Here is a 26,106-nt window from a genome sequence, read left to right as displayed (position 1 = left end):
GCGTGAATGGAGGGACGAATGGAGACGTGTCGTCTTCAGCGATGAGAGTCGCTTCTGCCTTGGTGCCAATGATGGTCGTATGCGTGTTTGGCGCCGTGCAGGTGAGCGCCACAATCAGGACTGCATACGACCGAGGCACACAGGGCCAACACCCGGCATCATGGTGTGGGGAGCGATCTCCTACACTGGCCGTACACCACTGGTGATCGTCGAGGGGACACTGAATAGTGCACGGTACATCCAAACCGTCATCGAACCCATCGTTCTACCATTCCTAGACCGGCAAGGGAACTTGCTGTTCCAACAGGAAAATGCACGTCCGCATGTATCCCGTGCCACCCAACGTGCTCTAGAAGGTGTAAGTCAACTACCCTGGCCAGCAAGATCTCCGGATCTGTCCCCCATTGAGCATGTTTGGGACTGGATGAAGCGTCGTCTCACGCGGTCTGCACGTCCAGCACGAACGCTGGTCCAACTGAGGCCCCAGGTGGAAATGGCATGGCAAGCCGTTCCACAGACTACATCCAGCATCTCTACGATCGTCTCCATGGGAGAATAGCAGCCTGCATTGCTGCGAAAGGTGGATATACACTGTACTAGCGCCGACACTGTGCATGCTCTGTTGCCTGTGTCTATGTGCCTGTGGTTCTGTCAGTGTGATCATGTGATGTATCTGACCCCAGGAATGTGTCAATAAAGTTTCCCCTTCCTGGGACAATGAATTCACGGTGTTCTTATTTCAATTTCCAGGAGTGTACATATATTTTCCTTGTGTCTCATCTGAAGGTTAGCTTCAAAAGCTTCAAAAACTAGATTATAAGAATAAATAAATATTTAAAAAACGTGACTGGTGACAGTTTTCTGTGTTTATAGGTTCTTGCCTGCAGCGAGTGTCTAGTCTCTGCTGCACCTTCTCGTGGGCACGTTGCATCGATACACAACAGGCAGGTTCCCTATGCGATTTCATTCAAGGGTTGTTCAGAAGGGTCATCTGATTGTGATTTTTGCACAGAGTTTCTATGCCTGTTTCTATACCTGTATACACAGAACACAACTAAAATAATTATAGGTATTACAATAATTGTGATAATTATTACAATAACCGGTTTTAGCGAATTACCAAATGCAGTATTCGCATTGGTATCTTTTTCCTTGTTCTTCCTGTCGATATCTGACTCATTGCGTTTTATATCGTCAGTGTTATCTTTTATCGTTTTCCCGATAGCCGAATCTGACTCTGTGAGTGATTTTTCTGAATTGTGTTTTTCGTCATCAGTGATGTTCTTCGTATTGATGGTGAAATCTGACTCTGTGAGTGATTGTTCTGAAGTGTGTTTTTCGTCACCAGTGATGTTCTTCGTATTTTTGATGGTGAAATCTGACTCTGTGAATGATTTTTCCGAAGTGGTTTTTTCGTCATCAATGATACTCTTCGTATTATTGATGGTGGAATGTGGCTCGTAGAGTGACTTTTCTGAAGTTCTTTCTTCGTCACTAGGGAAAACAGAGGAAAGGGTATCTCCAGCGGAATCTTCGCAGATGACCTGTAGATCCGGTCGAGCTTGCTTAAACTGCGCTTTCACGAAGTCGCATTGGAGACCTCGATTTCCAGTCAAAGACAGAACCTTGAGGGCGGTCATACCCTCCACGGTAGCAACGTCGATGCTCGTTAGGCTGCAGTTTTCTAGCATCAGCGTTTCCACTGAAGGGCTAAAGAGACGTGGCAACTTGAAAAGGCTGCGATTGTTCTGCAGGCTTACAAATGTTAAATTCTGGTTGCAGCTGAAACTCAGTTCATTTAGAATCTCCAACCTGAAACAAAAGACGTTGGAAAATTCATTTGATTGTAGCAGTACTACTTATCAAAACATCTATAACACGGATTAGAATGTAACGACATAATTCAGTATTGCATATTGATGTAGAAACTGAACAATAGCTGAACTCAAATGGCAGTTAGAGGTAGTGGATCAACAGCACTTTGTATGTTACTACTGTTCTCATTTTCACGTGTCCTGAGAGTATGTGTTACATTGAGTTCCTCGTAGTACGTATCGCACGTTCAATTTGTGTCTCTGTTCGTAGTTTTTAATTTTCATTGCCTCTGCCATCTTTCAATCAACAAATCATATACCCTGAAGAGCCAAAGAAATAGGTAAAACTGCCTAATATCATGCAGAAGTGGCGCAACACGACGTGGCATGGACTCGAATGGACTCGGCCAATGTCTGAAGTAGTACTGGAGGGAACTGACATCATGAATTCTGCAGCGCTGTTCATACATCCGTAAAAGTACGAGGGGTGGAGATCTCTTCTGAACAGCACGTCCCAAGACATCCCAGATTTGCTCAGTAATGTTCATGTCTGGGGAGTTTGGTGGCCAGTGGAAGTGTTCAGCTCAGAACAGTGAGCCACTCTGTAGCAATTCTGGACGTTTGGGGTGTCGCGTTGTCCTGCTGTAATTGTCCAAGTTCATCGGAATGCACAATGCACATGAATGGTTTCAGATGATCAGACAGGATACTAACGTGGGTGTTTCCTGTCAGAATCGTATCTAGACGTATCAGAGGTCCCATATCACTGCAACTGCACACTCTCCACCCCATTACAGGGCCTCCACCAGCTTTAACATTTCTCTGATGACATGCAGGGTCCATGAATTCATGAGGTTGTACCCGTACACGTCCATCCGCTCAATACAATTTGAAACGCGACTCGTCCGACCAGGCAAAATGTTTCCAGTCATCAACGGTCCAATGCCGGTGTTGACGGGTCCAGGTGATGCGTAAAGCTTTGTGTCGTGCAGTCATCACTGGTATACGAGCGGGTCTTCGGCTCCGAAAGTCTATATCGATGATGTTTCGTTGAATGGTTCGCTCGCTGACACTTGCATTGAAATCTGCAGCAATTTTCCGAAGGGTTGCACTTCTGTCACGTTGAACGATTCTTTACAGTCGTCGTTGGTCCGGTTCTTACAGGATCTTTCTCCGGCCGCAGCGATGTCGGAGATTTGATGTTTCACCGGATTCCTGATATTCACGGTACACTTGTGAAATGGTCGTAAGGGAAAATCCCTACTTCATCGCTGCCTCGGAGTTGCTGTGTCCCATCGCGCCGACTATAAAACCACGTTCAAACTCGCTTAAATCTCGATAATTTGCCATTGTAGCAGCAGTAACCGATGTGACAACTACGCCCGACACTGAACACGCATGCCTATACCAGGTTATTTGGAGCTTCAGTGTACGTCTTAAACAAATGGTACAGAATAGTCCCGTTTCCTCCATAGTATTTTTCCTTTGCTTCGTTCCATGCCTGAAACTTGAACACGTAATTCGCCCTTTGCTTGCAAATTTGCACTTTGGTCTCCACCATAAAGAATGGATGGTTAACGTTGAACATATCGTCGACTTCGGGCTCTTTTATACGTGGAACACAGAATCAGAAGATGGAGCAGGTAAAAGGTCAGGACTCTGCATAAACAACCATCTTAGTTGATGTCTCACGTGATGCAGGGAAACTATCGGAAACCTAAATCAGAATGGTCGGACACATATCTCAACCACGAATATCCTAAACAGAAGTCAAATCTACTTGAAATGTAAACTTGTCGACTAACACTCATCTAATTGAGTTCACATTTCACCTATTACCCACCGTAAGAATAGAAGCAATACTGCTTCACTACGTTACTTGTTACAATTTACTGTTCTCTCGCACGTGTTAAAGAGGATTTCCAAGGGTATTCCTCGCATCTGGTTGCAATATTATACTTGTATCTTCTGTGATTTGCGCGTTATTCAAAGGTCGTAGCAATTTTTCGCAACAAGTGGCAAGATTCTACAGTTTTATATGACACCAGAAAGAGAAATCGAAAAAGGGTTGTACTAGATTGCATTTTGGAGGCTATATTTGCGGATGGGCGTGGCTGAGCTGAGAGTAAGGGGGAGAAAGGGAAGAATAGTGAGAGGTGGAGAATGAGATGGACAGAGAGGCGGGGAAAGAGAAGATGGAAAGAGATGGGGGTAGGAAGAGAAAGACAAAGATATAGGGGAAGAAGAAAATGGAAGCAGATAGGTGGAAGGAAGAGACGCGTAGAGGAAAGGCCGGCCGGGGTGGCCGAGCGGTTCTAGGCGCTACAGTCTGGAACCGCGCGACCGCTACGGTCGCAGGTTCGAATCCTGCCTCGGGCATTGATGTGTGTGATGTCCTTAGGTTAGTTAGATTTAAGTAGTTCTAAGGGACTGATGACCTCAGAAGTTAAGTCCCATAGTCCTCAGAGCCATTTCTAGAGGAAAGGAGGAGGAGGAAATGTGAGTAATAAATTACTGTACAGATACAAGGGCAAAGCGACAGCTTTTGAGGGTGATACTACTTTGCGTTCCTGAATAACAGTCGATAAGTTCCACTGAGAGAACTGTCCAGAATGCGGATAGGTGTTCATTTAACTTATGCACTGCACAATAAAATTACTTTAGATTGTGAAATACTGTACTTTACAAATTATTGAACAAATTAATTGTAGTTAAAATATTTTAAGTAATTGCTGAGCCTTTTCGTACTAGCTTTACAGTCCGTTTGTGGGTAGTCTTTACCCTTCTAGAAGATGCTGGACGACTCACATTGTTTCAGTTCTCCTTAAACACTATTAGCTTAGACAAAGGCTGCATTTTTTTGACAAGAGAAAAACAATGATCCCGATTTATAATTTTATCGACAATGCAAAGTGTAATGATCTTGACTGTATTTCAAAAGCAGAATTTCACATGTTCTCATTGGTTATTGTAAACGGTCCATAGATCTAAACTATTCTCAAAGCTATGAATTTTTTCTTGAGACTTTAAATTCTGTGTGTTGAAACAACTCCTTATAATAGTTTCTGAGCACGCTGAGAGAGAAGAGTATGAGACGGATACATATTGTGAAAAAGTTAACTTAAAAGAGACATTCTGTAAACGATACCAGCAGAGTTTTCAAAACAATTCTACTGCATCTCAATAGAGGTCGAAAATAAACAGAATAAATTAGTTTCTACATTTTTTGTAAATCAGTATCTTTCCAAGTATCTAAGTGCATTAACGAATAACCAACGAGTATAGTATGAGTTACGCAACAAATACTACATAAGTGAATATTTGTAAAATCCTATATTTAGTTAGTGTATTGCATTTACTTTCTCACCTCATCCTCTTCCTTCAGTTACATTGCACTCAGCTATTGAACAAAAGTTTCACTACTAAAATTGATTTTTTTAGGTTACGTTAGAAAAAAAATACATTGCATCACAAAAAATGAATAGTAGGAAAGGGGAGGGGTGGGAATGGTGAATAAAAGAAATGAAACTCCGTGAGTTGAGAAGGTATGTGATGTTGATTCAATGGTGCCAAACTACTTCGTAGTCTGAGTGCACTTATCAGTATGATGTTGTACCCTTTCTGGCCCGGATGCATGCACTGATTCTGTTATAAAGGATATCATAAAATCGTTGTGTCGTCTCCTAAGGCAAGCAGCCCCACGAATCTTATAACTTGTTCTCGATATGCTTCACGCTCGCACCGAATCTACAAATGTTCTATCGGAGACAAATCTGGGCATTTCACTGACCACTAGAGTACCTCAACGTCATCAAACAGTTCACAGAGACATACGCCGTGTGTGAGCGAGCATTATCGTGTTGAAAAATGGCAGTACGATACTGACGAAATAGAGGTAACACGTGAGAACGCAGAACGTCCATGACGTAGCGTTGTGCAATCAGAATTCGCTCAATGACGATACCAGTCATGACCTGGAGCTACCCCGGATGGCACCCCAGACGGCGATGGCAAGAGTAACGCTAAGACATTGGATGAATGGAACCTCTCTCCAGGTCGCCGCCATATTCTCGATTATTGTCATCTGGGGTAGTGCGGAATCAGTAACATAATGCGATGCCATTGATCAGCAGTGCATGCTTTCCAGTCACAGCACCACTCCAAACATAGGCGTTTGTGTTTCAGTATTAACGGCAGCCTACGAACGGCATGTTAGTTCCCTAGACCGGCTGCTGGTAGTCTTTGACTAGTGGTGCAGGATGTCACAGAATATTCCAGGAAGCACATTACTCGTTTTCAGACAGCAGACACAGATGTGAAGGAGTCGCGATGTATCTGGTGGGTAATACTGTGATCCTACCTGGTGACGGTCTGACTTGGTTGACTGGAACCTCGACGACAAACATCGGGCCATTGTCACATCCTAGTCCCTCAGAAATCTGGATATTTTACAGTTCAACCAGACGACCAAATGGAGACCCACAATGAGTACGTGGTACCTCGATGTCAGTCACAGTGATCACTCAAAATCTGCTGCTATTCATGCCTCTTACATACCCTACCAGGCCTGGTGACAACACCAAATATAAAAAACACTAATATACTCTTATGGCCATTCTAACTATTACAGAGAATTGCATCTCTGTTTATTTACATACCCACTGATGGTGTACAGGCACGCAAAGTTACACTGAGATCCGACAGTGTCTTGTCGGAGGTTCGCCTTTTATTTCGGGCAGTGCATTTGCATAAATAAGAAAGTTTGGAGACTGAAGGTAGCTAACAGGATTGAATAGTATTTGGTATGGATTAAAAGTGGTCGGCTAAACGGTTCATTAAAGGAAAGGATTCGTACACTGTAATACTCACCGGTTGTTGTCCAAGTAGAGCATTCTCAGGGCCGGCAAGGAGCAGAAGGCGTGGGCCCCGACACCGGTCAGCACACCAGCAGTCATGTACAGGAACTTTAGCTCCGGCAATTGGGACCTCTCAAAGGTTCTGTTGTCCACAAACGTGATGGCTGTACCAGTCATTAGTAGCAACTCCAGGTTACTGGGCAGTAGTTTCGGCACAGCCTTCACCTGCATACCAGAACATTCTATACACTTGTCCCTAAATTCTGGTGTAGGATACGTGTGGCACGACAGATTCACTGTTGTGCTGCATGCAGATATGCATAGTGACAGTAAGGCCAGCCATCGGATTATTTTTGTGGTGTCCTGTGAATGAATGAGATCATTAGATAAATACTTTCATTTTGATGAGGAGCAAGGACTATAAATTCCTCAAGAATAATAGAATCTATAAAAAATTGTTAAATTTCGACAAAAAAATTGTGCGTCATTTTCTAAAATGTTAAATCTACAAAATACTACATGTATCTCTATGGACTCTGGTCATAATTTGTTGGTATGGACTGCAGATTAAAACTGAATAAGTTGCAAGAAGTTAGGCTATTAATGAGATATGGCTTGGATAAATTGAAAGTACCAGAGGTAATTGAGGGTTTCAAAGGGAACATTAGGCAACAATGGACTACAACAGGTGTAAGGAATACAGTAGTAGAATGGGTAACCTTAAGAAATAAAATAGCGAAGACAGGCGGCAATCAAACAGGCAGAAAACGAAATCCAGCGTAAATCCATGAATAAGGCACAGGAATTGAATATAACAGAGGAAAAGAGCAAAAATATAAAATGTAGCAAATGAAGCAAGGAAAAATGAGTACGTGGATCTAAAAATGAGGTTGACAAGAAGTGCCAAATAGCAAAGTTAGAATTGGTAGACGACAAATATAAGGGAGAAATTTAAGTGAATGGGAAAAATAGATACCGCCTGTAGGAAAATTAAAGTGACCTGTTGAGAAGAGAGAAGCAGATGCATAAATATGAAAAGCTTAGATGACATACCAGTACTAAGCAAGCGAGTGGCGGGGAAGCCGGAAAGTGGAAGGGTGGAAGGGCTATTCAGGGGGAATGAACCGAGGACAATATTATGCAAGAAGAGAAGGTGGGAAATATGATACTGCAGAAAGAACTTTACAGAGCACTGAACAACGTCACTCAAAATGGGGCACCTGGGGTAGGCGACGTCCCTCAAAATCATGGAGCAGGCAGACTCCCAGAAGAATGTAATAATTCCAATTCCAAGGAAAGCAGGAGCTGACAGGTTCGAGTCCTACTGAATTATCAATTTAATAGGTAACGCTTGCAAAATACTGACACGAATTACGGACGAATGGAAACACTAGTAGAAGTCGACTTCGGCGAAGATCAGTACGGATTCGGGAGAAATGTAGAAGCACGTGAGGTATTACTGACGCTACGACTTATCTTAGAAGATAACTTAAACCTATATTTACAGCATTTGTATATTTAGCGAAACCTTCTCATAAAACACAGGGACTGAAAGATGATTTAAATGTTGTACAGAAACCAGATTGCAGTTATAAGAGGGAATTTGGAAGAGAAGCAGTGGCTGACAACGGAGAGAGAGAGAGAGAGAGAGAGAGAGAGAGAGAGAGAGGGTTGTAGGCTATGTCCGATGTTATTCAATCTGTGCATTGAACTAGCAGTAAAGAAAACCAAGAAGAAATTTGGCGATGTAATTCAATTTCAGAGAGAAGAAAATGAAAGGTTTGCCAATGACATCGTGATTGAGTCAGAGGCAGTGAAGCACAAGGAGAGCAGTCTGATCGATGGATAATGTTGACAGAAGACTATCACTTTGCTGGCAGGATAAGCTAATGAAATCTGACTGTTACTGCGTGGGTGGGGGGAGGGCAAGGGGGAGGGAGGGCGGGGGGTGCCTCGAGAGCTGTCGTTGTTCGACTTTTTTAATTATTCAGTTCAAGTGTCGCCAGATGCCTGAACATCACTGATTAAAACAAATATATTTCCTATTGACTACAGGCTGATCGAAAGATATCTACAGCTTTAGAAGGAAATAAGCATCACTTAATCGTCATAGAAAAACAATGTCCTCCACATATATGTATGACTGATGGCCTCAGTTAACCGGTACTGAAATTACATGGGATGAATTAGTTACTAAAATGGTGTTCAGAGGAATTTGATTAATACACGTTTATTTTTTAACTATCTGCAAAGATGGAACAAACTGTACACGATGAAAGAATTCATTGAAAAATGATCTGAAATACAAAGAAGTTTCAGATTCTTTCAATTATAGGCAGGTAATATTGTGCCCTCAAGGTACTGGGAAACACTGTGGAAAAGAGGCGTTATTTCCAAAGACCACGGCCAAATATACTTCACATGATTTGGCATAAATAATTACGTTATCCATGTTCTTACTTAGAGGTTGCATGCACCAGAATTAATCCATGCACCAGACAAGTTAGCAGTCATGGACTGTGCGGCTGGTCCCGGCGGAGGTTCGTGTCCTGCCTCAGGCATGGGTGAGTGTGTTTGTCCTTAGGATAATTTAGGTTAAGTAGGGTGTAAGCATAGGGACTGGTGACCTTAGCAGTTAGGTCGCATAAGATTTACACACATTAATTAATTAACAGATAAGTTAATCAGTAAGTCAATGGTCTCTTAGAATGCACGGTAACAAACCATTAAGTCCCGAATCGCGAAAGAATTTAAACGAAAAATTAAAAATCATGAGTTTGGTTGAGACAAAACTCTATATATGATCACAGGGTTTCTAAATTTCACACGACATTAAACTCCATTAAATTCCTAACACAGTAGCGAGAAGACCGCCATTTTTAGCTGCCGTCTTGGATCTCGAACGATCACCAACTGCTCTCCGACGCTCTGTCTCTCCAGAAAGCCATCAGCTTTACTCATAATCTCCTCATTACTTCAGCACTCTCCAGAACTGAAATACCAAGTTACTGTAACACTCTCTCAAATGGAATGTTCTCCTTCCTATTAGCGTCCCTAATTCCTCCATCTCGACCAACATAATTAGCTCCGAAACTCGCGACAGCGAGCCAGGGCTCATAAAACGAGAAAAATTTTAACAAGAGACCCCTCCTCCCGTCTTACAAGCGTCAGACAGAATTACGTCACATATTAGTGTCCAATGAGAGCTCAAGTCTTGGCGTTAGCATAAGAGACACGAGAAAACGCTTGTTTCTTCGTGTGCGCAAACACGGACATTTGTTAAGAGGCAGAATACGGTGCTGCAGACGACAACGCCTATACAAGATAACAAGTGTCTGACGTAGTTTCAGCTCGGTTACTGCTGCCACGATGGCAGGTTACCAAGATTTAAGTGACTCTGAACGTGGTGTTATAGTCGGCGCACGAGCCATGGGACACACCATCTCCGAGGTAGCGAGGAAGTGGGAATTTTCCCGTAGGACCATTTCACGAGTGTACTGTGAATATCAGGAATCTGGTAAAACATCAAATCTCCGACATGACTGCGGCCTGAAAAAAATCCTGTAAGTCAGACCAGCAGCAATGTCTGCATGAAAGATTTCGAATACAAATGATCGTTTATTGAACAACATAACAGTTCGCAAGACCTCTTCACACGATTTCCATGTCTGTGCAGTATCATATAAATATATTTTACGAGGCAATTCAAGGATTAATTCACTATCACACAAACTTAAGAATCGTACAGGTGCACACGTATTGCCTGCCGGGATACTAATCGACGACTGCCTATTATAAAGGTTTCCCAAGGCTAATTTGAACACTGCCTAGTTGAGGCCCATTTGAACTCTACTTACTTCTGATAAACTGAAATAAGCATAGTAACAACATGTGGCCATCATGCATATGAACGCTAGACTTCCTTACAACCTTTTTCCAACGTTTTTTTGGACTTTAACAAAATTTGAATAAGACAAAATATCCACTCGTCTCACGAGTCTCTGGTGTTCAAGTTACAAACTGCCTAATGAGCTAGCCTGTTTCGCGCCTGGCCCTCAAGGTACGTTTATTGTTGGCCATCTCATTCTGCTCGTGATTTAAAACGTTAACTGATATTTTTATTTACCCTTCTAGCACTAATTTAAAGTTACTGGAATTATAATTACAAACCTGTCAGTGTGGACAACGTCGTCAGCATAGCTGGGATCGGTGACAAACATTTAAACAGTAAATGTAAGTAATCAAAGTATGGCTCTTTACGTAAAGCCTTGTAGGTAAATCACCGCTCCCTCTACACGCTCCAGAACGACACTGCTTCTACTGATACCACCTTTCCCATGCTTCGTGACCGTCTGTGGCTTTCTGTAGAGATAGGTCTACCAATCTTGCCTGTTCGCCAATTTAGAGCAGCATAAGCTTTTATGTACTACATAATAAAACACGATAAAACGTGAGCTGAAATATGACAGAAATGCCACATCATTCGCCAGTTTCGCTGACTTAGAACTGAAGCACCGGCCACACACATAATCTAGACATCAGCCTGTGTACAAGTCAGCTTGCATTAAAAAACTTCGTTTGAAAATATAATGCGACAGTCACTTTCCTGGTCACAGCAAAACTGCAGTATTAGAAACTTCACTAGTTGCACACCCAGCCCAGCAGATGTTTATCTTCTGTTAGTGGCAGTTTTCCTGTCTGATAGATACAGCATTACTTTTTCCTAGACACCGAAATTGGGGAATCTTAAATTCACCTGATCACGTCATGCATCCATATTCACCTGGGCTAACATACAAAGTAAATATTCATGCTAAGTTTCAAAGCTGGATGCCAACTAGAGTTATTCTGGCCCTACACAACATTACACCTCAAACTGATAACGTGACTAATGCCACAAAAATGTTGTACACAGCCTTATTCCGGACATTGGCAGACGTCATGTCGGAGGGTGCTTGGCGTGGCTGTACTTCAGTGGCGATAGAATCTTATTCACTGTTATTATGCAACAAATAATAGCACTATGCAGAAAGAGTTTGTAAGCATTACCGAAAATAGCTGTGTATTTACTGAGTATTATGTGCGCGATCATATCTTGTTCCCCTAGATACTATTATGTTCTATTAGGTACACGAATCGTTGACTAACGGCTTTGTCGGTTACTTCGGATCATGTCAGAACAATAAAAAACTCATAGTACCTGTAAACATTACCACTATTGCAGGTGGGGGTTTATACTCTAAGATACCATAATTTGTTACTTATCAGTTGACAATAGATTTTCGGACATTCTGAATGGTTAATGGGAGAGCTGATGGTAAGCGTCAAATTGATAACGAGTCCACTAGAGAGGAAAACTTAGAAAAATATGGATAAGGGTGGAAGTGCCAATGACTGACTCGATGAATCCACTTTGTTACTCGTCAGAAGTGATTTTGAGTAAGTACAAAATGAAGTAAATTGAACCACCACGTCCAGACGGATTCTCGAAACCTGATTCGCCTGAATAATAGGTGGGTGCAATACTGTCTGTGACACCGCCGTCCGGTACCTTACATCGTTGCCAGAAAATGACCCAAGTGGGACATTTTTACTCACCATATTCATTTTCAGATAGCTTTCAAAATCAAAAAGAACGTAAAGATGTAGCAAACAAAGCTTCCTTATCAAGTTCACAGGGCTAAAAGAAACTTGAAGACAGCTGTTAGTTAACATTGTTCGGGTCATATATATACAGAAAGATAAGGGAAAGATAAGATGTCCACCGGGCGCGGATGTTTTCCCGTTAAGACGTATTAGACGTATAAAATGCATGTTTGGCCATCAGCTGCCGGTTTCAGTCACAGACCATCTTCACGGATCCTGTTCAATCATCATCATCATCATCATTTAAGACTGATTATGCCTTTCAGCGTTCAGTCTGGAGCATAGCCCCCCTTATACAGTTCCTCCATGATCCCCTATTCAGTGCTAACATTGGTGCCTCTTCTGATGTTAAACCTATTACTTCAAAATAATTCTTAACCGAATCCAGGTACCTTCTCCTCGGTCTGCCCCAACTCCTCCTACCCTCTACTGCTGAATCCATGAGTCTCTTGGGTAACCTTGCTTCTCCCATGCGTGTAACATGACCCCACCATCCAAGCCTGTTCGCCCTGACTGCTACATCCATAGAGTTCATTCAAAGTTTTTCTTTGATTTCCTCATTGTGGACACCCTCCTGCCATTGTTCCCATCTACTAGTACCTGCAATCATCCTAGCTACTTTCATATCCGTAACCTCAACCTTGTTGATAAGGTAACCTGAATCCTCCCAGCTTTCGCTCCCGTACAACAAAGTTGGTCGAAAGATTGAACGGTGCACAGATAACTTAGGCTTGGTACTGACTTCCTTCTTGCAGAAGAGAGTAGATCGTAGCTGAGCGCTCACTGCATTAGCTTTGCTACACCTCGCTTCCAGTTCTTTCACTATGTTGCCATCCTGTGAGAATATGCATCCTAAGTACTTGAAACCGTCCGCCAGTTCTAACTTTGCTCCTCCTACTTGGCACTCAATCCGTTTATATTTCTTTCCCACTGACATTACTTTCGTTTTGGAGATGCTAATCTTCATACCATAGTCCTTACATTTCTGATCTAGCTCTGAAATATTACTTTGCAAACTTTCAATCGAATCTGCCATCACAACTAAGTCATCCGCATATGCAAGACTGCTTATTTTGTGTTCACATATCTTAACCTCACCCAGCCAGTCTATTGTTTTCAACATATGATCCATAAATAATATAAACAACAGTGGAGACAGGTTGCAGCCTTGTCTTACCCCTGAAACTACTCTGAACCATGAACTCAATTTACCGTCAACTCTAACTGCTGCCTGACTATCCATGTAAAGACCTTTAATTGCTTGCAAAAGTTTGCCTCCTATTCCATAATCTTGTAGAACAGACAATAACTTCCTCCTACGAACCCGGTCATATGCCTTTTCTGGATCTATAAAGCATAGATACAATTCCCTGTTCCACTCATAACACTTCTCCATTATTTGCCGTAAGCTAAAGATCTTGTCCTGACAACCTCTAAGAGGCCTAAACCCACACTGATTTTCATCCAATTGGTCCTCAACTAATACTCGCACTTTCCTTTCAACAATACCTGAGAAGATTTTACCCGCAACGCTGATTAAAGAGATACCTCTGTAGTTGTTACAATCTTTTCTGTTTCCATGTTTAAAGATTGGTGTGATTACTGCTTTTGTCCAGTCTGATGGAACCTCTCCCGACTCCCAGGCCATTTCAATTATCCTGTGTAGCCATTTAAGACCTATTCAAAGGTACCTATTCAAAGGTACAAAAAATACATGTAGTATACAGGAAATGTTACAAATTCTTCACCGAGGAAGTGCAAAATATACATGAGTCCTTACAGGGTTAAAACAGTTTAGGCAACAACCTTTCATCTGTTACAATGGCCACGCCGCATATGTAGAGCATGCCATGACTTCCAGCATAGCACAAAGGACATTTGAAGGCAAAAATACTAATAAAATGCGTAAACAGAAACGTACTGAAGAGAGAATCAGAGGCATAGGTGCAAGAATTGTACAAAACATTGAGGAATTAGTTAAAGATCCGCACAAAGCATTTTCGTCATGTGGTACAAGAATATCTCGATGATATATATTGATAATAAGTTTCTTACTGAGTGCAATGAACAGGACTATCTTTGACGAACATCTTTGGTAGAGTTTCACATGTAAACAGAAAGACGAATTTGCTACCTCAAACATAAAATAATATCGATCTTACAATATAAGGTAGAAATCGTGATAAAAACATAATGTTAAACAGTAGCATAATCATTGCATATACTCCATGATATCTACATAAACAAACGTCAATTATTTCATAAACGTAATGAAAATAGTATCTATAACATAAAAGCAAGTTGAAATACATTGTGCAGAAATAAGTTTAAATGTCACCCAACGTCCATACGCTAATAAGTTACATAAGAGGTTTTCCTCTAAATGTAGTTAATATCTTATAGTATTGTTTCGTTACTGTAACCACGAAAACACTTTGTAAAAATCTTTGACTAATTCCTCAATATTTTGTACAATTGCAGCACTTTGTCACTCCAGTACTGGTCTGCTTACTCGTGGCATTCGAACTTCTGCATATCGTACTGTAATTCATGGAATGCTCTACGTACGAGATTTCGCCATTATTTAAGTAATTACAGATGTGATGTTGTGGACTAAACTGTTTTAACCCTGTAAGTATTCAGCTATATTTTGTTCTTCGTTGGAAAATATTTTGTAACATGTCCTATCTATAGCACGTATTTCTTGTGTCTTGGCTTTGGAATCCGTGAAGATGTTCTGTGACTGAAAGAGGTCGATATTTGGGTTTTAAATAAAAAGGAGCTGACGGTCAAACATGCATTTCATACATTAACTGACTGCTGTTGATAGTCACTTTCCAAAAATGTTCGCAACATATTACGACTGAGCACGTCAGGAATCCAGACTGTCGATATGCATTTGAGAGCAAACACATTGCAATAACTGTTCCAAATTGCCACGGTTCAAGTGAAGGCAGGCTTCAATCCATCTCCTCATCATTCCTAGTTTCCCGGTTTTCATAAGCACTGGACAGGACTGGCAAACGCCAAAGTTTCTAAACATCCATCCCCCCGCCCCCCCCCCCCCAAAAAAACAAGTATTATTAATAGTCATTCAGTACGTTGAAATGAGGAGACCTGGGAGGCAACTGAATTGGCGAGGCATGACCAATACGCCTGTTGTCTAAACGCAGTTTGCAAGTACTTAGCTGTCCTGAATAATGATCAAATCAAACGAGAGCAGTTTATCACTATATATTTTACGTCTCAGTTGTAGTGTTTTGGAAATAAACGTTGCTTTAGACATTAATAGTTTTCTAACACTGACATGACTGCGCTCATCCATACATCGTATTGGAGAAACCACTGGTTTCTCATATCTATGTTTTTAAGGGTTATATGCTTGTTTCACTGTAAGTCGCCCATTTAGTCTGCGCCTGTAATGATGAAACACCGGGGATAAGCTTCCGTTTGTTTATGCCTGTTCTATGTAAGCGTTTCACTGTTAGGAAGTCGGTACAAATATACAAACACACACGCCCACACACACACACACACACACACACACACACACACACACACACACACACACGAGAACTATCATACAGCGAGACAGTACTACGGCTGTGGGATAAGATCTCCGTTCGTAGCTAATTAGAAATTTTCGTGTTTCAGTTACATACCACTTATTCCACTGGAAGAACTAACAATGCACATCAAATTAAGTCTTTATAAAGAATCGGGAAAACTCGGAAAATAAAAAGGCAAACCGCACACCATGACTGAAACACTTTATACAAAAAATATACAGTGAAGCGTCCCAGAAACAGGTATACGCATGCATATTCAAGTACGGAGATTTGTAAAGAGGCAGAATATGGCGCTGCAGACGGCAACGCCTATACGAGATAACAACTGTCTGACGTAGTTTCAGCTCGGTTACTGCTGCCACGATGGCAGGTTATCAAGATTCAAGTGACTCTGAACGTGGTGTTATAGTCGGCGCACGAGCCATGGGACACACCATCTCCAAGGTAGCGAGGAAGTGGGGATTTTCCCGTAGGTCCATTTCACGAGTGTACTGTGAATATCAGGAATCTCGTAAAACATCAAATCTCCGACATGACTGCGGCCTGAAAAAAATCCTGTAAGTCAGACCAGCAGCAATGTCTGCATCAAAGATTTCGAATACAAATGATCGTTTATTGAACACCATAACAGTTCGCAAGACCTCTCCACACGATTTCCATGTCTGTGCAGTATCATATAATTATATTTTACGAGGCAATTCAAGGATTAATACTATCACACAAACTTAAGAATCGTACAGGCGCACACGAATTGCCTGCCGGGATACTAATCGACAACTGCCTATTATAAACGTTTCCCAAGGCTCATTTGAACACTGCCTAGTTGAGGCCCATTTGAACTCTACTTACTTCTGATAAACTGAAATAAGCATAGTAACAACATGTGGCCATCATGCATATGAATGCTAGACTTCCTTACAACCTTTTTCCAACCTTTTTTTGGACTTTAACAAAATTTGAATAAGACGAAATATCCACTCGTCTCACGAGTCTCTGGTGTTCAAGTTACAAATTGCCTAATGAGCTAGCCTGTTTCGCGCGTGGCCCTCAAGGTACGTTTATTGTTGGCCATCTCATTCTGCTCGTGATTTAAAACGTTAACTGATATTTTTATTTACCCTTCTAGCACTAATTTAAAGTTACTGGAATTATAATTACAAACCTGTCAGTGTGGACAACGACATCAGCATAGCTGGGATCCGTGACAAACATTTAAACAGTAAATGTAAGTAATCAAAGAATGGCTCTTTACGTAAAGCCTTGTAGGTAAATCACCGCTCCCTCTACACGCTCCAGAACGACACTGCTTCTACTGATACCACCTTTCCCATGGTTCGTGACCGTCTGTGGCTTTCTGTAGAGATAGGTCTACCAATCTTGCCTGTTCGCCAATTTAGAGCAGCATAAGCTTATATGTATTACATGAAATGTCGTGTGGCTAGGGCCTCCCGTCGGGTAGACCGTTCGCCTGGTGCAGGTCTTTCGAGTTGACGCCACTTCGGCTACCTGCGCGTCGATAGGGATGAAATGATTAGGACAACACAACACCCAGTCCCTGAGCGGAGAAAATCTCCGACCCAGCCGAAAATCGAACCCGGGACCTTAGGATTGGCATTCTGTCACGCTGACCACTCAGCTACTGGGGCCGGACTATGTACTACATAATAAAACATGATAAAACGTGAAGTGAAATATAACGGAAATGCCATATCACTCGCTAGTTTCGCTGACTTACAAGTGAAACATCGGCCACACACATAATCTAGACATCAGTCTATCTACAAGTCAGCCTGTAATAAAAAAACTTCATTTGAAAATATAATGCGACAGTCACCCTCCTAGTCACAGCAAAACTGCAGTATTAGAAACTTCACTAGTTGCACACCCAGCCCAGCAGATGTTTATCTTGTGCTAGTGGCATTTTTCCCATCTGATAGATACAGTATAACTTTTCCACAGACACCGAAATTGGAGAAATTTAAATTCACCTGATCACATCACGCATCCAATTTGATCTGGGCGAACAGACACAGTAAATATTCATAGTAAGTTTCAAACTGGATCCCTACTAGAGTTATTCAGGTCCTATCCAACATTAAACCTCAAACTAATAAGGCGACTAATGCCACAAAGATGTTGTACACAGCCGTATTCTGGCCATTGGGAGATGTCATGTCGGAGGGTGCTGGGGCATGGCTGTACTCCAGTGGCGATAGAACTTTATTGACTGTTATTCAAAGCAGTACTTCTTAGGAACTGCTCATTAGTCTAGTGCTCCTCCCCCACCCCTCTCTGTCACTGCCCATTGGTAAACTTCGAACAATCCGCCCCCTACTATCTCCCATTGTCTCCAATCCTCTTATCATCCCTCTCTCTCTCTCCTCGCACCCCCCCTCCCCCCCCCCCCCCCCCGCACTCACAGACCGTAACTCTCTCTCTGTCTGACCTTTTGTTATTCTGTGTCTGTCTACACAAGGCGTTTAAAGACGTGATGCACATTAAAATAAGTAGTTGTGTTTGTCCTCGGAGTTTTCGACGGTTGCCTCCATCGATAAAATTTTCTGTTGTCAAGTGACGTCACTTCGATTAAAATGCCCGATATTACGCCGTCAAGAGTAAATATTGTTCCCTACTGGAGCCAGAGGAAGTGGCGAAGCCGGCTCCATATTGTGTAACAACAACTAGGAAGATGGGGCGCCTCCAGGATACAAGATACGTTACGTCCCTTTAAAGACGACGCACGTCTTCGAATAGTAGGCGTATACAGTGTCGCCTATGAATGCACGGGCATTTACTATTCTCACCTTTGCTTAGCGATGTACTGAGCACACGCCATTGCCGTCAAGAGTAGAAATAGTTCGCTACTGGAGCCAGCGGAGGAAGCGAATCTGGTTACATTTCTTCCATATTGTGGAACAACGACCAGAAAGATGGAGTGCTAGTTGCCAAAACATGGAGTGAGTCCAGTGTTCCGGTTCACCTCCAGAATACAAGATACGTTACGGCCCTCTAAAGATGACGCACGTCCTCGAATACTAGATGTGTACGGTGTCGCCTACGAATGCAGAAGCATTTCCATATTGTGGAACAACGACCAGAAAGATGGAGTGCTAGTTGCCAAAACATGGAGTGAGTCCAGTGTTCCGGTTCACCTCCAGAATACAAGATACGTTACGGCCCTCTAAAGATGACGCACGTCCTCGAATACTAGATGTGTACGGTGTCGCCTACGAATGCAGAAGCATTTTCTATTCGCACCTTTGCTTAGTGTTGTACTGAGCACATGCGGCGTATTGAACAAATGGTGAGTAAAGGTGGCCGCAGCTGAACATTCCATGAAAAACGTAAATGAAGCACAATTTATGAACAGAGGCGTATTCTTGTACACAGGTTGGGTCCACTGCTCGTGTCATGGGTGGTGGACAGGAGACTGATGGTGATAGCTGATTGCTCTCCTTAGACGTTCACTCAGCATCAGCATTAGCATCAGAAGGAGTGTTGCTCTTATGAGTCATCGTTTCGTCCGTTTTACTGGGGGACCGAGACGAGAATAAACAATCGTAATCGAGACCAGTCGTTCACTGCAGGGCATGGGGTTGGGCTCTGGATTCTGAATGGCAACAAAGACTAATGTCAGCTATAGGACGTCGGGAGCGACAGTTTCAAACGTGGCGCCGTCCCGTCGCAACACTTCTTCACTCACCCGGTCCTGTGGTGGGCTGGAGCGGTTATCAGCTGGCTATCTCACGTTCCCGAGCAATGCTCACTACGGCCCGCTCTAGAATGTTCCACACGTTGCAACAGCGCCTATACAAACGGCATATCGAGCGTGCTCCATAAAACAGTGGGCTTTACTCCTGACGAAGATGGCTCAAGTGGTTTAATCGAAGTCACGTGGCTTGAAAACCTAGAAGATTTGATTAAAATAGTTGCACTGACAAGCATGGCTCCAGAGTGGTGTCAGGTTTTTCCTGTTTCACGAGACTGTGTGTCAAGCGACATTTATTTGTTAACTGATTTACTATTACAACTGGCCAATACTCTTAGCGTTTTACACCATTACTCTATATCATACCATCAGAATGTTTATCATTTATGGTACCAGTTGCGGACAATGAAAGCCAGATCGGGAATTATAGTAATATTAGCTATGTATAGCACAAAACTAGATGTTAAGTTGTTGATTTGGCCACTAAACATCAGCCTGGAATTACAAATATGCAGAGATGATCCCAAAACCACTTATTTGTTTATTTATAATGTGGTTATTTCTGGTTATGTTTTATATGTATCAAATATACTATCAGCAGCGTTGTTTCGTTTCCATACACAGCAATACGGTTCATAGTCACAGGATGTAAGAAATCACTTACTCTAATAGGACTGACTAATAAACTGCAATTTTCATGCAAAATTTAGAAATTCATGTGCTAGATTCACTAAAGACAAAGAAGGCAGCCAATCTTTCCATGTAAGGGGAATTTGAAGCATTGCCTGAACAGACATAGCAAAGCAATGTTGCCTTGATTCGAATAACAGCTCCAGTTGCTTTTTTACCTTCGGTCACATTCACCAGTTTCGGCCATTTCCAAGTGGTAACGTGTGTAGTGTCGTGTACTCCCACTGTACATGATTCTAAGTAATTACTACAATTCTGGACTCTATGGTAGAACCCTGCAAGCGCGTGGCCTATGGGCGTGGTCTGGGTGTGTCTGCGGTGTGCGAGAGAGAGTGCGAATACCCTTCGCGAACGTTGGCGGAAGTTGCCGAAGATCACCAGTGCGTCCTCGCTTAGTGAGACAAGCCACTGAGCTTCATGATGTGGGCAGGTACACATGACGAGCTTGGGCACGTGATCGCGGATATCACGCGATCGCTCCACTTGCCCATAGGCTGCAAGTGTGACATGTGCGCATATGTCATGCCCTTCGCTTCTCTCCTCTGTTGGGCAACGTTCATTTAACTCACAAATGACGAAAACACATTAAAATTATCATCCGCTTCTCTTCCGTAATTGAGCGGTTCTAGGCTCTACAGTCTGGAACCGCGCGACCACTACGTCGCAGGTTCGAATCCTGCCTTGGGCATGGAAGTGTCTAATGTCCTTAGGTTAATTAGGTTTAAGTAGTTCTAAGTTCTAGGGGACTGATGACCTCAGAAGTTAAGTACCGTAGTGCTCAGAGCCATTTGAACCATCTTCCGTAATAAATAAAAATGTTTGTTCGAAATATTACACATTTGAAGAAGAAACGTCCGCAGCTCATGGTCGTGCGGTAGCGTTCTCGCTTCCCACGCCCGGGTTCCCGGGTTCGATTCCCGGCGGGGTCAGGGATTTCCTCTGCCTCGTGATGACTGGGTCTAGTGTGATGTCCTTAGGTTAGTTAGGTTTAAGTAGTTCTAAGTTCTAGGGGACTGATGACCATAGATGTTACGTCCCATAGTGCTCAGAGCCATTTGAATTTGAAGAAGAAACCTCATGAATAGCAGATAAATTTGAAACCAGAGACATATTGCGATCCAGTTCTGTCTCTCTCTCTCTCTCTCTCTCTCTCTCTCTCTCACACACACACACACACACACACACATTCAGAGCCAGAGATTACTGGGACAGGAGCCAAGATCCTGAGGCACAAACCTAAGTTCCCATGTGAGCGTCATGGACACATGCACGGAGCGGAGGCCTAGCTGCGAGGCAGCGCTACGGGAAAAGCGGTAGGCAGCAAACAGTCGCAGCGGCGGCGTGCTGTGGACAGCCTCGTCTGTGTGGACTCTGCCATTAGGTGTCATGTGTAGTTAATATTCGGATAATCTCTGTTAACACGGACTGACGACTGGAGGATGTAAAAATCCAGGCAAAAACGCGCATAGTGTATCCATAACCATTAAATATATTATAATGACCAGAATTCCGGAGTTCAACTAGTCTTCCTTTAAGAGAATGCTCAGGAGAGGGTTATCAAGCAGGAGGACGAAAAATAATAAAGTTCTAACAATCCAAACATGCAATGTTGAACGTGTGAAAAGAGAGACTGCTTTGATAAAGTTAAACAGTATGTATTAGTGCAGTACGGTGGAAAGAGGAAAGAGAATGCTGGTCAGATAAGTACAGGGTAACAACAATAGCAGCAGTGAATGGTACAGTAGGTGGCGGGATTCTTTCAAATAGGGAGCTAGATTATAGGGTAAGCTACACTGAATTAGGCAGCGTCTGAATTATTATTATGAGGTCTTAAAACCCACCAACAGTAACCATCACAGCAGTGGTTAACATGCCCACCTCAAAATGGAACGTTCAGAAAATAAAGAGAGTTTATGTGGAAATTGAGGAATTGGAAAAACAGAATATGTGAACAAAGATGAAAATCACAGCTGGTAGGAAAGCTGCAATAAGAGGGCAGACTCGATGAGATGAAGTGAACATTCTGTAAGGTAATGTCCAATGGCCTAAAGAAACGTTTAGAGTAGTTAAACAGACGGACGGTGCAATACAATAAAGAACATGTTAATTAATAGATGAGAGGGCACTATAGATATAGCGTAAGTGAATGTGAAAGGAAAGTGGTCGGCTCAGGAAATACTCGATGTTGAGGGTAGAAGAAGAAAGAAAATAGAAGAATTTTAAGAGTGAAGTAGTACTCCAGCGATAAAGCTTGCTAGGATTTAAACGAAAAGGAAATGCATAGAGAACCGTCAGGATAAATGAGAGTAAGATGTTAAGATACTGAGAACGATATGGTCGTAGAAAAAATTCAAATAGTGTTCATGAAGACTCAGCTTCAGAAAAGTAAAAAGTAAAGCTTCTAACCTACGAGATGCAGAAGGAACACAACTATTAAACGCAAAAAAGAAAGATAGGCAGATGACTGGCACACAGCAGAGAAAATACGTCAGAGTGAACTGCCACAAAGAAGTATAGAAGAAGAGAAGGAGGTTACTCTTGAAAAAATTGGTAAGCCAAAAATGTAGTCAGATTTTGACAGAGCAGTGAATAATCTCAACTCAAACAAGTCAGCAGTAAAATTTGTCATTATAACCAACATTAGGAACGCACAGAAATGGCCATAGCTTTTCTCATTCTACACTTGTATCAAATAAAGTATTCATTCCGCTATTCGAAACGCTAATCATAGTGTTACAGCCGTAATTATAATTATATAGCTACGTTTTTAATTGAATCCTACATGCTAAAGTGGACAGTTGTCAGTTCCGAAAGGATGCTGAAATTTCCCTATATCGCTATCGCACCGTTAGCTACTTAATGCATAATAATCAGGAAGTCTACGTAGTTCGTAATATATCATAAAGGTCTTGTTTGTATGTGGGTCCACAGCTTCGATGTATTTCATAGAAGGCCATACCGTTTGTTATAGTGTAACGTCCCCTTACAAAAATTAGTGAATGATTGTGCTGGTAAACCCCTTACGTTATTTGATTTTCAAACAGCTGAGCAGAACTGAACGTACTCAGACATTCATCTCTTTACTTAATCTGATCATTACTAAACTGACACACAATATTTTTGACGCAACGCAATCTGACTTTCAAAAATCCCTACAAAAGAATGGCCCTGACTAACATTAACCTATACGTTTCACAAGTCACTTACCTCGCAAAAATCTTCGTTACTAGAACTACTGCAATACAGCGAGCGCCACTACTGCCAGCTAAATAAAAGATTCTAACTACTGAAGGCACTAAGTACTGATAGAAATAGTTAGCAAAAGAAAGATTTTGATAGAGAACAAACAATGTATTTACCTTAATAGTGTTCAAAAGTCATAATATATATATATCAGTCCATGATATGCAATGTTACAAATTTACTGTCTCTGATGGACACACGACCAGATCGTCCGCTCTCAAAGTTCCGCCGTCTCTCTCCCGACATCCACCACTGCTGGCGGCTCACCTGCAACTTCGCAACGCTATGCGCTGTTAACAGCCAACTGCCCAACACTACAATAGCGAAATTACAACAATGCCACCCAGCCACAGACTGCACACAGCACAGCCAGTGATTTTCATGCAGAGCGCTACGTGACGTTACCAATATAAAAACCTAAACAGCCTACTTACAATAGGATGCAAATTTTATCGTTTATTTGCTGCTGTATTTGTCACTTCCGACAGTGAACTTATTTTCAGGCACGTGAATGGCATCACTAAGCGTCATGTTCTCCTTTATGAGCTCATGAACAAGTATCTGCTGGTATATCAGAAAGAGTAATGAAGATTCTGTCGCCGCCGGTGTGGCCGTGCGGTTCTAAGCGCGTCAGTTTGGAACCGCGTGACCGCTACGGTCGCAGGTTCGAATCCTGCCTCGGGCATAGATGTGTGTGATGTCCTTAGGTTAGTTAGGTTTAAGTAGTTCTATGTTCTAGTGGACTGATGACCTCAGTAGTTAAGTCCCATAGTGCTCAGAGCCATTTGAACCATTTTTTTTTAAGATTCTGTCAGGATCTTGGCTCGTGTCCCAGTGAGGACAGATTTCTTAATGTTAAACGTTGACTTCACTTCTCTAATGCTGTACTGTCACATAGCTCCGAAGAAGTTTACATTACGTCTACTAGAATGTATATATAGAAACAGTGCTCTTCGCTTTGAGTTACGTTAGCTACATCGCCAGTTCTGTCAATCACATCTCGGAAATTGTCATGAGATACGGTATCATCCAGCTTTTACAGTCACGTCCTTGTGCCACTCCTATTTTCTCCCTCAACCTTCTCAAAATAAATATCTGTACACGCTCGCCAGATTGGCGTGTCAACAACCCGCTCTGTGAAGCTGCTCTGCAGGTACGAACATGCGAAACACCATTCTGCACTAAAGCATAATTGAAGAAGGTGTGATTCTGAAGTCCGTGCTAATATTCTCACCTAGTTTCGTTGTTGCGAATTATAGATGCTGGACAAAACTCCAGATATATGTTGAGACGCCCATACACGGATGATGCGCAAAAATTGATCTTCAATTTACATTCTACTTAATCCAACAGAAGACAGAAACGAGCAGAGACAAAACAGATCGTGGTAAAGAATTAGAAAGCTAAAAGAATGTAAATGCAGAGATCGCAAAAGAACTGAACTGAAATAGTACACAGCACACTAACACTAATCACATAATAGGGGAAATATTGAAAACTAACATACAATACAAGTAACAGAACGCAAGACTGTCTAATGAGCAAAGACATACGAACAGACAAAATAATCTAACAAAGGTGTTACTCACATGTCAATCTGTAGACCTTTTCAGTCTGCATACATATGCCACATATACAGAATTTCAAATTGAAGTGTTCTGAACACCACGTATCAGAACCGTGTCCTTGCAGGTCACGTCTCAAGGGAAAAAAACCATCATACGGCAAATATGGCCACTGAGCCGACGTTCCTCAGAGAAAGAAATAATCTTGCGCAAACACTGAAGACAGAAGTACTACTTGACTGCACGAAAGAAACTGTACGAAACCCCTTCAAAAACGACGGACTTTTTGCCAAAACGGGCTGTACTCAATCTCTGGCGTGGAAATTATGCAACAAATAATAGCACTACTCAGAAAGAGCTTGTAAACATTACCGAAAATAGCTATATATTTACTGAGTATTACGTGCGCGGTCATATCTTGTTCCCCTAGATAAAATTATGTTCTATTAGGTACACGTATCGTTGAGTAACGGCTTTGTCGGTTATTTCGGATCAGGTCAGAAAAATAAAAAACCCATAGTACCTCTAAACATTACCACTGTTGCAGGTGGAGTTTTATACACTAAGACATCATAATGAGTTACTTATCAGCTGACAACAGATTTTCGGAAATTCTGAAGGGTTAATGGGAGAGCTGATGGTAAACGTCAAATTGATGATGAGTTCACTAGAGAGGAAAACTTAGAAAAATATGAATGAGGGAGGAAGTGCCACCTTGTTATTCGTCAGAAGTGATTTTGAGTAAGTACAAAATGGAGTAAACTTGGATCACCACGTCCAGACGGAGTCTCGAAACCTGATTCGCCTGAATAATAGGTGGGTGCAATACTGTCTGTGACACCGCCGTCCGGCACCTTACATCGTTGCCAGAAAATGACGCAAGTGCGACGTTCCTTGAAAGCCTATATCACAAGTGGAAATAGAAGTATCTTTTTACTCACCATATCCATTTTCAGGTAGCTTTCAAAATACAAATTCAAAAAGAACGTAAAGGTGCAGCGCACAAAGTTTCCT

At 42.2% G+C, this 26,106-nt stretch overlaps 1 protein-coding gene across 1 annotated transcript; it reads right to left on the bottom strand.

Moving 5' to 3' along the window:
* Window positions 1–771: 771 nt before the first annotated feature.
* Window positions 772–26,106, bottom strand: LOC124622614. The gene is made up of 3 exons (XM_047148379.1): window positions 26,034–26,106; window positions 6,684–7,033; window positions 772–1,812 (listed from the first exon to the last, which is right to left on the bottom strand). Exons 1-3 carry the CDS (start codon window positions 26,040–26,042, stop codon window positions 954–956), a joined length of 1,218 nt encoding a protein of 405 aa, XP_047004335.1. The 5' UTR covers window positions 26,043–26,106; the 3' UTR covers window positions 772–953.

Source organism: Schistocerca americana, chromosome 7 (genome assembly GCF_021461395.2).
Source record: "Schistocerca americana isolate TAMUIC-IGC-003095 chromosome 7, iqSchAmer2.1, whole genome shotgun sequence".
In the NCBI taxonomy this organism is placed as follows: domain Eukaryota; kingdom Metazoa; phylum Arthropoda; class Insecta; order Orthoptera; family Acrididae; genus Schistocerca; species Schistocerca americana.
The sequence above is the reverse complement of the archived record's forward strand: the minus strand, read 5'-3'. Positions and strand labels throughout refer to the sequence as shown.

Coding starts and splice junctions, on each gene's coding strand:
- LOC124622614 (XM_047148379.1), bottom strand. Junction 1,813..6,683: donor CTCTACTTGGACAACAACCG/GTGAGTATTACA, acceptor CTTTTGTTTCAG/GTTGGAGATTCTAAATGAAC.